General features: G+C 46.0%; 1 protein-coding gene across 1 annotated transcript; it reads left to right on the top strand.

Annotated features, from left to right (window-relative positions):
- Positions 1-346: 346 nt before the first annotated feature.
- Positions 347-9,801, top strand: LOC102312359 (stabilin-2; the record flags this gene model as incomplete). The annotated part of the gene is given in 19 exon segments (XM_014338793.2): positions 347-523; positions 737-826; positions 910-1,056; positions 1,488-1,547; positions 1,628-1,751; positions 4,133-4,282; positions 4,358-4,462; positions 4,636-4,743; positions 5,129-5,322; positions 5,440-5,581; positions 6,160-6,293; positions 6,384-6,549; positions 6,826-6,932; positions 7,007-7,126; positions 7,204-7,350; positions 7,671-7,781; positions 7,858-7,989; positions 8,150-8,260; positions 8,446-9,801. Coding segments are annotated over 19 exon segments (2,385 nt in total), but the record flags the coding sequence as incomplete, so codon positions are not given.
- Positions 9,802-10,832: the final 1,031 nt, after the last annotated feature.

Raw genomic sequence — 10,832 nt, 5'->3', positions numbered from 1 at the left:
ACTGATGTTGAACTTCCACGGAAGCCCTCAGTGGATATACCTGCGGCGGGCTGGAAGGCGATGTCCGGGTAGAAGTATAGAGCCACAGGTGGAGAGACAGCCAGGCAAAAACGAAGCCACAAAAGATCTGTAGCAGAGTACTGGAGAAGAGCTGTCGCCGGGTGATGAATGATGGATAAAAAAAAATCCCAGGTGAGCACGAGCCACACCAACACCCTGTGGATCCGCATCTTAAGCCACCAATATACTCACACATAGATGGATGGAGTGGACTGTGGAGTGAACTAGCAGAAGGGCTGGTGTCCTGTTAGCCAGTTTTATTCGCATGAAATCTCATGTTTTTCAGGACACAGGTGTAATGGACCTGGTGAATGATATCATGTACCAGCCGGTGACAATCTTCCTGCCGTCAGACGGTGTCATGGCATCTCTGCCGCAGGAACAGAAGGACTTCCTGTTCCACCAACACAATCGACCCCAGCTGATGGAGTACCTGAAATACCACATCCTGCACAGCCAGAAGGTAAAACTTCTTTAGAGGGTACTTTTAGAGAAGCGTTAGACACTTTACAGTATGGCAGCTGGAAGAACAGCTCTGAAAGATTTGATAACTGGGATAAAATGTGAGGGTGCCTCAGGGAGGTTATCGCAGAACAAACATGGTGCTGTGGAGGTAAAAACGCTGAAGCAGGTCAGGTGGTTTCTCAGGTTTAGTTTAAAATGCCTTTAATCTCAGGTTTACGCTGAAGGACTGATCTTCCTGGACTCGGCTCGGAGTTTGCAGGGTTCGCCGCTCTCCTTCTCCTGTGGTGGGACAGACAACATTGTGAGTACTACAGTAAGAGAAATCTACAGAAAAGACAAACAAGACAAACATGGACTCCAAATAACCAACTGTCCTTTGAACAGGGAGAAATCTTCATCAACAACAGGAAGTGTCGGATTGTTCAGAGACACCTCATCTTTAAAGCGGGCATTGCCTACGGGATCGACTGCTTGCTAACTCCTCCCAGCCTCGGAGGACGCTGTGATGAACAAAGAACCTTTGACCTTCCGGTGAATCCTCACTTTACTGTCTGAGATGCATCTGAATGCTACCTGGAACAACCAGACATACTGATTCTGACTGTGTAAACTGTTAATGCTGATGGTGTTGGAGCACGGGTTATGTGTAACTCGTAGGCTTGAGTGTACTCACACAGTGAAAGTAACGGTGAGAGCCTGGCCTAATCTACAGTCTTAGAGGCCTGCTGTGTTCATGTTTTAGTTTCTGGTTATTTTTCCTGTAGCGGTGAACAGTCTGAAAAATGATTTAGAGCACCGAGAGCCTGGCAGTGGAGTGTGACACAACTCCACACTAGTGTGGGTTTAAAAAAGCTAGATGGTCCTAAAATCAGTCAAACATTTCCCACAGCAGCACAAATAAAAAGATTTTTGCAGGTGAGCTGATGGTTCATTTGATCTTTTCTTTTCTTCTTCTGTGGTAGACAAGCTGTGGAGGATGCAGCTTTTCTTCCACTCGCTGTCCTGCGGGAGGCATTCGTAAGGTCTGAGTCCCATCTTTAACAAACTCACTGCCTCTGTCAGGCTGAGCCTCGAAGGAAACGTCTCTGTTTTTTGTGTTCAGGAGGTTCAGAAGTGTGATCTGCCCACCTTTTCCTTTGCTAAGAACACCGGCTGTCGCCCCATCTGCACCTTTAACATGTGGGAGCCAAAGTGTTGTCGTGGTTACTACGGACGAGACTGTCTGGGTGAGATAACAACGTCATCCTCATATTAAAACCATTTCTTCAGGCTTTCTTAAATTTGTGAAACTTTTTTAGGGGAAATTGAACAGTTTTTGTTGTGTGACAGAATATTCAGCTTTTTATATCGTTAATTAAAAGCAAAGAATAAATATCCTGATTGGCTGCGGTTAGAGTTAGGGTTGGTGCTGAGGTTATCACTGATAATGATTTGAGGGTCTGTCCCAGTGAGAGGTAGGGTACACCTGGATAGGTCACCAGTAGGGATGCACCGATACCACTTTTTTGGAAATGAGTACGGGTACTTGCATTTCAGTACTCGCCGATACCGAGTACTTAATAAAAACATGATTTAAATTTACAGGTAACAGCTTTAGTCCTATAATTTAACAAAAAACAAGGGACTGGTTTGGAATTAAGAACATTTATTTAAAATGAAAAGCATGTTGTATGCAACATATTACAGAATAAATAATTATGAAAAAAAAATTAAACAGTGACAGTGCAACTCAAGTATTGTTTTCAGTTTATTGTAAACTCTGCCGCTTTGGACAACACAAGGGGCATTAATAAACATCTTTGCTATTTAGTGCACAATATTTGAATAAACTAACAACATCCACCAACATAGAACTGTGGCAGTCAGTGCAACTGAGGTAGGTATTAACATCAAGTCTAAGATGACTCACTTAATGGAGAGAAAAAGTGAGTGGCAGGGTTTTTTTTAAGAAAAGTAGCTTTTCTGCATTATCAGCAGTCAGACTGTTTCTGTTTTCATCTATAATGTGTGACACTGAGCTAAAAAGCCTTTCACTTTCCACACTGCTACATGGGGCTGAGAGGTATTTACGGGCTATTTTAGCCAAAGTGGGGAACCTGATTTTGTTGACACCCCAGTACTTCAGAGGACTGTCTTCACGAGGGCTTGGGGCCTCTCCGAGGTATGTGTCGAGCTCAATGGCAGCACCTGCTGCCAGCGGCTGTGCTGCCTGGGGCTGCTCCTTAGCGATTTCGTCAAATACAGTGTCCAGACTGCTGCTAGTGCTGGCCTGGGCCTTGAGGAACAGTTTAGCAGGAGGTTCTGCAGCTTCTGCCCGACTCCCCTCTGCCTCAGCTCTGGACATCATCTGCAGCTCCTGCTTCAGGTGCAGCTTGGCCTCTGGAGCAGTGTTGTTGGAGAAGAAGCGATCTTTATACCTGCACAAAATTCATAAATGTATTAATATGTGGAAAAATAGGACTGATTTTAGTTTCCCCTAAACCACTGTGACAAATGCCAGCCATTTGACTTTCTGGTAGTAATAAGGGAAATGTATTTCATATTATATATATTGCATACATTTGTATTTGTGTATTTTAGTTACAAATATATAATATTTCAGATGTAAAATAATCTTACATTTAGTACTGTAGCTATACTCATTGAATACCTATAGCACACAGACTTTACCTTGGGTCAAGTATGGTGGAGATGAAGTACAGTGGGTTGGTCTCGACGTCACTGAAGCGCTTCTTGACAGCTGCCAGTAAGGTTGCTTTCATTGCCTTGACTCTGTGGTCCTCGTCTGTTTCTCTGTTTAGAAGTCTCACTAGCACAGTCACAGCTGGGATGACATCAGAGGCTAGTGCGTCGTAGCTGCTCACTTTTTTAGTTAGTTCCTCAAAGGGGGCGAGGATGGCAAAAGTCTTCTCCATAAGAGCCCATTGATGAGCGGTGAGATAGTCAGGGAGTTCGTGCTCGGACACACACACCCCCAGCACTCGCTTTTGCTCAATGAGGGACTGGAGCACGTAATACGTGCTGTTCCAGCGCGTCTGTACGTCCTGCTGCAGTCTCTTTATTGGCTGGTTGAGCTGTCCCTGAATGTCATCGAGGCGGGAGTAGGCTAAGGCGGAATGTTTAAAATGCCCAACTATTTTCCGTCCCACTGCTATAGCATCAGCTTTGCTCCTCTGTGCTAATAAGCGTGGGTAAACTCTTTCGCTGAGCACAATTTGCCTTTGTTTTCGCGTATTTGTTCACTTTGAAATAGTTCCACACGGCTGACTTGTCTCGCCTCGCCTTCTCCCAGCTCTGAGCTGCAGCCGGGGCCTGGGGGCAGGCACTCGGCGCCTGTGATTAACCCCTTACATGCCGCTCAAACATAGACTTGTCTCAGACCGTGGTATCGGTCCCCGGTATCGGGGGACTTTTAACGAGTACTGGTACTTTAGAAAATGTGGTATCGAGGCCGATACCAGATATCGGTATCAGTGCATCCCTTGTCACCAGTACTTCAGTGAGCATTTCAAAATGCAAATGATCTCAGTGACATCATATAAATGAGCAGGTTACGTCACTGATTGATTCAGCTACTGATGGACTGCCTTCTCTGCTCTCTGTGCAGGGTGTCCTGGGGGGTTCAGATCTCCCTGCAATAACCGTGGGAAATGTGATGACGGTCAGCTTGGTAACGGTACCTGTACCTGCGACACAGGTTTCAGAGGCACGTCCTGTGAGCTGTGCAGTGATGGATTCTATGGACCCACCTGTAAAGGTGAGTAATAGACGGGGTTTTCTCTGCGGCGTCAGATTGTAACACTCTTACTATCCTGACTTGCTTGTTTTTCAGCCTGTAACTGCTCAGAGCATGGGTCATGTGACGACGGGTGGAAAGGTACGGGTTTGTGTTTCTGTGAGGCCGGATGGACCGGAGACCGCTGTGACGTTCAGCAGAGTGAGTTCATTTCCTTCGTTGGCTTAGACTGAATTAGAAAAAAACGATCAGTCCTAAAGACACTCGCCAGCTCTCAGCGCAGTTCAGACCAAACCCGAGAGTAAAAATACTCAGGTATGAAAAGTAGATGTTTGTGCACTTTAATCACACTCATGTTTCTGTGTCTCCTCCAGCTGAGATCTTTCAATGTTCTCCAGCCTGCTCTCCAAAAGCCGTCTGTAAGGCAAACAACACCTGTGAGTGCCAGCCTTTTCATGAGGGTGACGGATTCACTTGCACAGGTAACAGTGGACCAGCATGAGGTGCCATCTCTCTTTTAACCTCTTTCAATCTCATTTAACCCGAACTCTTTCATGGCATGCATTTTTAATTTCTCTGTGCTATATTTATAGTGTTCAATAGAACACTATAAAGTCACAGTTGAGTAATGATGTGCAAAACTCTTTATTTGATGCCTGAATATAGCAGAATTTTTCCGAGTACAAAAAGAAAATGAGAAACAACAATTGTGCTCCTTTGAGCAATATGGGTCATTTAAAAGCCATTTGAAAGAGCAAAATTTAGTTTTGTGATCTAGACAACCCAAAATGTGATGTCCCCATATGTGGATGCCAGGTCCTTGGAGGTTAAATGACGGTAGCTGAGTGTGTACATCTTTCCCTGCAGTGGTGGACATCTGTCAGATCTGGAATGGAGGCTGTGCTAAGGGGGCCAAGTGCTCACAGAATGGAGGTAAGGTGAGCTGCACCTGTCCCAAAGATCACACTGGAGACGGGTTCACCTGTCAGCCCATCGACCCATGTGCATTAGGAGACAATGGAGGCTGCCATGAACACGCTGTATGCACCATGACGGCTCCGGTAAGGACGACATGGGACTTGTTTTCTAAGGTTACACCATCAGGTCCTACTTACCTGTAAACTGTGTGTGTGTGTGTGTGTGTGTGTGTGTGTGTGTGTGTGTGTGTGTGTGCACAGGGGAGGAGGAAGTGCATGTGTAAGAACAATTACATCGGAGATGGAGTGACCTGTGAGGTCAGACAGCTGCCTATCAGCCGCTGTCTGCAAAACAACGGCCAGTGTCATCGCGACGCCAAATGCACCGACCTCCACTTTGAAGGTACACGTGAACGTCATTCAAGTAGAAGCTCATTGGATGATGAAGTATTGAGCAGGAGTGTTTCTTGCAGGGTGAATGCATATTGTTATTGTGAGCAAGGTCATGACGTTTGCTTACAGCAGCCGATTTAACCCTTGGAGCTCGAACCCTGACTTTTTTTGAAGTGGAGCAGAAAGTTTGTGTCTGTTGTGATGTGTTTACAAAGATTAATATTTTCCTGCAGATCGTCAAATCTTTCAATTCAAATTTCTCTGAGCCTCATTTGTGTCAGCAGCAGCTACACACCAGGAGTGTTGCTGCACAGAGTAGCGGGTATTTACTAAAACATACATGGAGTGTTTAAGAAATTGACTGTTGTTTCAAATGAATCATGAATAACTCTCAGAATATCTCTAATTATACTTGAATCATAACTTTTTGTACCTTCATGGAAAAAGAAGACATGTATGAATTCATTAATCTGTGTTCCTTTTTCTTCCCTGTAGGTGGAGCTGAGTGTTCCCTTCACTGATAACCTTGACATGCTGAACTTCTCCCTCACTATTTTTCGTACATTCTGATATTTATGTGTTGTGCAGATTCGATGCTCGGTGTGTTCCACTATCGTTCCAAGAAAGGTCAGTACAAACTGAACTACACGGCAGCTGAGCAGGCCTGCGCTGCAGAGGGAGGCCGCCTGGCCACGTACACTCAACTGGCCTACGCTCAGCAGGTCAGTGAACACATCACAGTAGCTCCCGGACAATTGACGTCAGCCCCTGGCACTCCTGCTGAAACATGTCGGCTGTGTGTGGCTCTGCAGGGCGGGCTGAACATGTGTGCTGCTGGCTGGTTGGACCAGGCCCGGGTGGCGTACCCCACCACCTACTCCAACCCAAAGTGTGGCTTCGGACACGTGGGCATCGTGGACTACGGCACCCGCAAAAACCTGAGCGAGACCTGGGACACCTTCTGTTACAGGATGCAAGGTGAGGGAGGAAGATGATGACACGTCTGGCTTCATGTGAACACGAGTGAAACTAAATCTGTTTGTCAGATTTCTATAATGCAGACAGTGTGATATGAGCAGGTGAGGTGCACTTTATTTAAACTTTGTAAATACTTAGTAAAATTTGGCTGTGAGGGAAAAGGCACATTTGTTCCTTCACAGTAGCTGGAAGTCTGCACAGACTAGGTTTGTTAGTTGAAGCGTGCTCAGTGCCATGGTTACGTGCAGATGATCGGCCCGTATATCTTTGTTTCAGAGGTGAAGTGCGAGTGCAAACGAGGTTACACTGGGGACGGTTTCAGCTGTACTGGAAATCTGCTGCAGGTCCTGAGATCCACGCCGAGCTTCTCAAACTTCCTCACCGTGAGTGACGTCAGATCGCTCAGATGCCACTGATCATTGCCTGCACGTGTACAATCCTATCCCTCCTTCTGCAGCAAATCCTGAACTGCTCCCAGGCTTCCGAGTCGGGGAAGCAGCTCGTGCAGCGTCTCAGTAACCTGACTGTCCAGTCCACTCTCTTCGTACCTGACAACAGCGGCCTGCCCAGCAACCAGGTGAGCCATTCACCAGGGCCCTTTAATTTTGTCACACATACAGTTACATCGGTGTGCTCACCTGTGCATTCCTCCAGACTCTGTCTCTGCGTGACATCGAGTTCCACCTGTCGGAGGGTCAGGCTTTCCCTCTGAGCCAGCTGAAGAACGGCAGCCGGATCAGAACTCGAGTCGGCAGTCTGACCGTCCTCGGAGTCGCCGACCAGCTTGACCCGTCGGCTCTGGTCAGAAACAAGCTCATGCAATTGTCATGCACCGCTACACTAACATGCCTCTCTCCTCCTGCTCACTGCGTCAATCTGAATCAGAGGAGACCAAAAGTCTTCTGCAGCACAGTGATCTGACCTAAACGTGCTCAGAGTGTCCCCCTCATGTTTATGGGCTACCTTTGCTAAAGCACCGCCTTTCCAACTCATTTAGGTGTCTGAGAGAGCAAACAGAACTGTCCTGTCTCTGTGCGTATGTGTCTGAGTGTGTGTGTGTCTCTGAGTGTGTGTTGTTTCTGTTGTTTGTATGAAGTTCTAATCTGGTTTCGTTCTCTCAGTCGTTTCGTTACATCAACGACCACTTCGTCAGCGACTCTGACATTATGGCTGCCAACGGGATCATCCACGTCATTCAGGGACCCCTAAAGGCCCCGGCCCCTCACCCACAGGTGAGTCCGACCTGCCTCCATAATCAGAATGCACACTCCTTATCTGACCCCCTGAATTCTCTGATTGGCTCTGCAGATGCATGTGGCGCACAAAGCTGGGATGGGCATCGGCGTGGTGCTGCTGATCGCGTTGGTGGGCGGAGCCATCTTTGTGGGATACCGCTTCTACCGTAACAACACCAAACCCTTCCAGTTCCACTACTTCAAGGTCAGACTGGAACTTTGCACTGAGGCTAAGGTTCCAGGGGGAGTGCTGTCAGTGTGACGCACCTCATCATGACATTTTTATTTGACGCAGCTTCACTATCGATCTTCACTATCGATCTTCACTCGTGTAACTCGAGTTACTCCTGTGGTTGCTCTGACAGGAGGATGACGGGGAGGAAGAAGCTCCGCCCACAAACAGCAGCCGCAACATCTGTAACCCGGTGTATGAAGCGGCGCCAGCGGCTGGCGAGTCCAGTGCGTCGGCGGTCACGGTGAGTCATCGGCGGACGTTTGTGCAGCGCAGAATGAAAGCCGTGACCAACGACCAGACTGCAGTCTGCTCTCGGTTTACAGCACGCTCTGTTTCATTCAAACCTTTCAGGCTCTCACTCTGACGACTGAGAGGAGGATTTTATTCGCTTTAATGAGCAGTCAGGTGATTACACTGTGTTTGCAGGTGGACGACAAACACGAGGTGGAGAACGCAGGAAGTTACGACCTGCTGCAGATCAGCTGAGAGGGAAGTGGAACCTTGGCTGATGTCTTTACCCCTCGGTGGACTGGGACCTCTGTGGCCAGCTGGGTCTCCGACACTGCCGGTACAGACGAGTCCCGTTTCAGGCTTCTCTCTGTGAACTGAAGGACTGCTTCGCCCAAAACTTAAAGTTCGCCTAGCAGAGTTGGAAACAACACAACAATGCTTTTCATTTTCTCTGCAGTCTCTCATTTATGAAATGATTCCTGTATAAAAAATATTTTACAGCAGATATGTTTAAATTAACAGATATAAATGAAAAACTGCAAATAAAGCTGAGCTGAATGGGAATGCTGTCGTTTCATGGCCTCCATCTGCCTGTCAGAGAGTCGTCCTCATGACTAAATACACTGAATCTGGATACTTTGATGTAGTGATGTCACTACACGCACAAACACACACAAGTGCAATAGGCAGAAATGTAAAATATGAGAATCTGTGATGAGTGGATTAATTTCCTTGAGTTTTTCTGTGATTGTCCCAGAAACACTAGGCTGGGTTTGCTGTTCAGGTAAAACAACCAGGTGTGAACCGGCTTCACTGACACAGCCAGGAAGGAACTCATAGTGGGACTGAACAGAACACTGGTCACTGACGGACCATTGCCCCCTGCAGGCCACAGCTCGTTACACACTTAATGTGAAATGTAATGTTTTACCCGGTCGGTCATACGCACAGCGGGCAGACTAGGAGCAGCTGGTTATAATCCAGTTTCCCTGCATGTGCACGTGAAAGGGGCGGTGTTGGCACCATCTGACTAATCTACAAGGGGCATTTCATAAGTCACATGACTATGGCACCTACACCAGAAACATACCAGTTTAAGTGAGCTGGACACCGTGGGGCCCATGTGGGTGTGACCACAGTGTCTGCTTGGTGGTTTCTGTTAATTTTTCTGCACCAAACTTCTTTTACCACAAAGAAATGTACTTTTTACTTCACTCCTACATTTGCTTGACAGGTGTATCTGCTGCCACCTGCTCTTCAGCACAAACTGATATTTTCACTCACCCACTCAGATGGGTACGTGTCAGATAATAACACATACCCATCACAGTCTGCTTCTCAGTCACAAATCTGAGAACCACACGATACAATATTAAACACATTCAGAAGGCTGTGCTTTCAAAACATACAAACGTGAGTGCTACAAAACTAATCTGTGTGAATAAAAAAATGACCTCAATAAACAGAGAGCTGATCATAGTGTACTTATGTAGTGAAAAACAATTACATTTATATAAAAGTGATCTATGGTCAGTTTCATGCGACATACTGTGAGATTTACATGAAAAGTAAATACAGGAACTTCAGTTGTATTTATTACTGATATAATACAGAGGAACCCCAACAATCACATAACCCCCATGAGCATGCACTTTGGCGACAACTCCCATTTAACAGGAAGAAATGTCCAGCAGATCCAGGCTCAGCGAGGGGCGGCCATCTGAGACATAAGAGAAAGAAGACAGGACAAAGACATGCTGTGGAAGAGAGCCAGAGATGAACAATAACTAATGATTAAATGCAGAGAAGTGAGTGAAGAAGAAACACTGCATCATGGGAATCCCCTGGCAGCTTACACCTATTGCACCATAACTAAGGGAGGATTCAGGGTCACCTGATCCAGCCCTAACTGTATGCTTTAGCAAAAACGAAAGTTTGAAGCCTAATCTTAAAAATAGAGATAGTGTCTGTCTCCCAAATCCAAACTGGAAGCTATTTCCACAGAAGAGGGGCCTGAAAGTTGAAGGCTCTGTCTCCAATTCTACTTTTAAATACTCTAAGAACTACAATTAAACCTGCAGACTGAGAGCAAAGTGCTCTAATAGGGTGCTACGGTACTATCAGGTCATTAAGATAAGATGGGGCCTGATTATTCAAGACCTTGTGAGGAGAAGGATTTGAAATTGTGGATTTAACAGGGAGCCAATAAAGAGAAGCCAGTATAGGAGAATCTATCTCTACTCCTGTGTAATCCATAACTGTTAATTTAAATATTATAGGAGGTTTTCAGGAAACATTTAAATGTTCCGTTTTATGCCACATGTCACAACTGGAGTGTGATTAAAGTGGTGGGTGGGCTCTTTCACATTTTGCCTTGTTTTAGTTTAATATTATATTAAGCGTAATGCTGAGGCTGTCATTTTTAGAATCTACATGGATGTTAAAATCACCCACAATAATTATTTTATCTGAGCTGAGCACTAAATCAGATAAAATCTGAGAATCTGTCACAGTAACTGGTTGAGGGTGAAGTTCAATAAGTCCATGACAGCATAATTCTGTACATGATGGCAAACACAGGT

This window comes from Haplochromis burtoni, unplaced genomic scaffold (genome assembly GCF_018398535.1).
Source record: "Haplochromis burtoni strain Fernald_Lab_line unplaced genomic scaffold, NCSU_Asbu1 Contig_249, whole genome shotgun sequence".
NCBI classification, from domain to species: domain Eukaryota; kingdom Metazoa; phylum Chordata; class Actinopteri; order Cichliformes; family Cichlidae; genus Haplochromis; species Haplochromis burtoni.
Note: the sequence above shows the minus strand (reverse complement) of the source record. Positions and strands in the feature narration are given on the sequence as shown.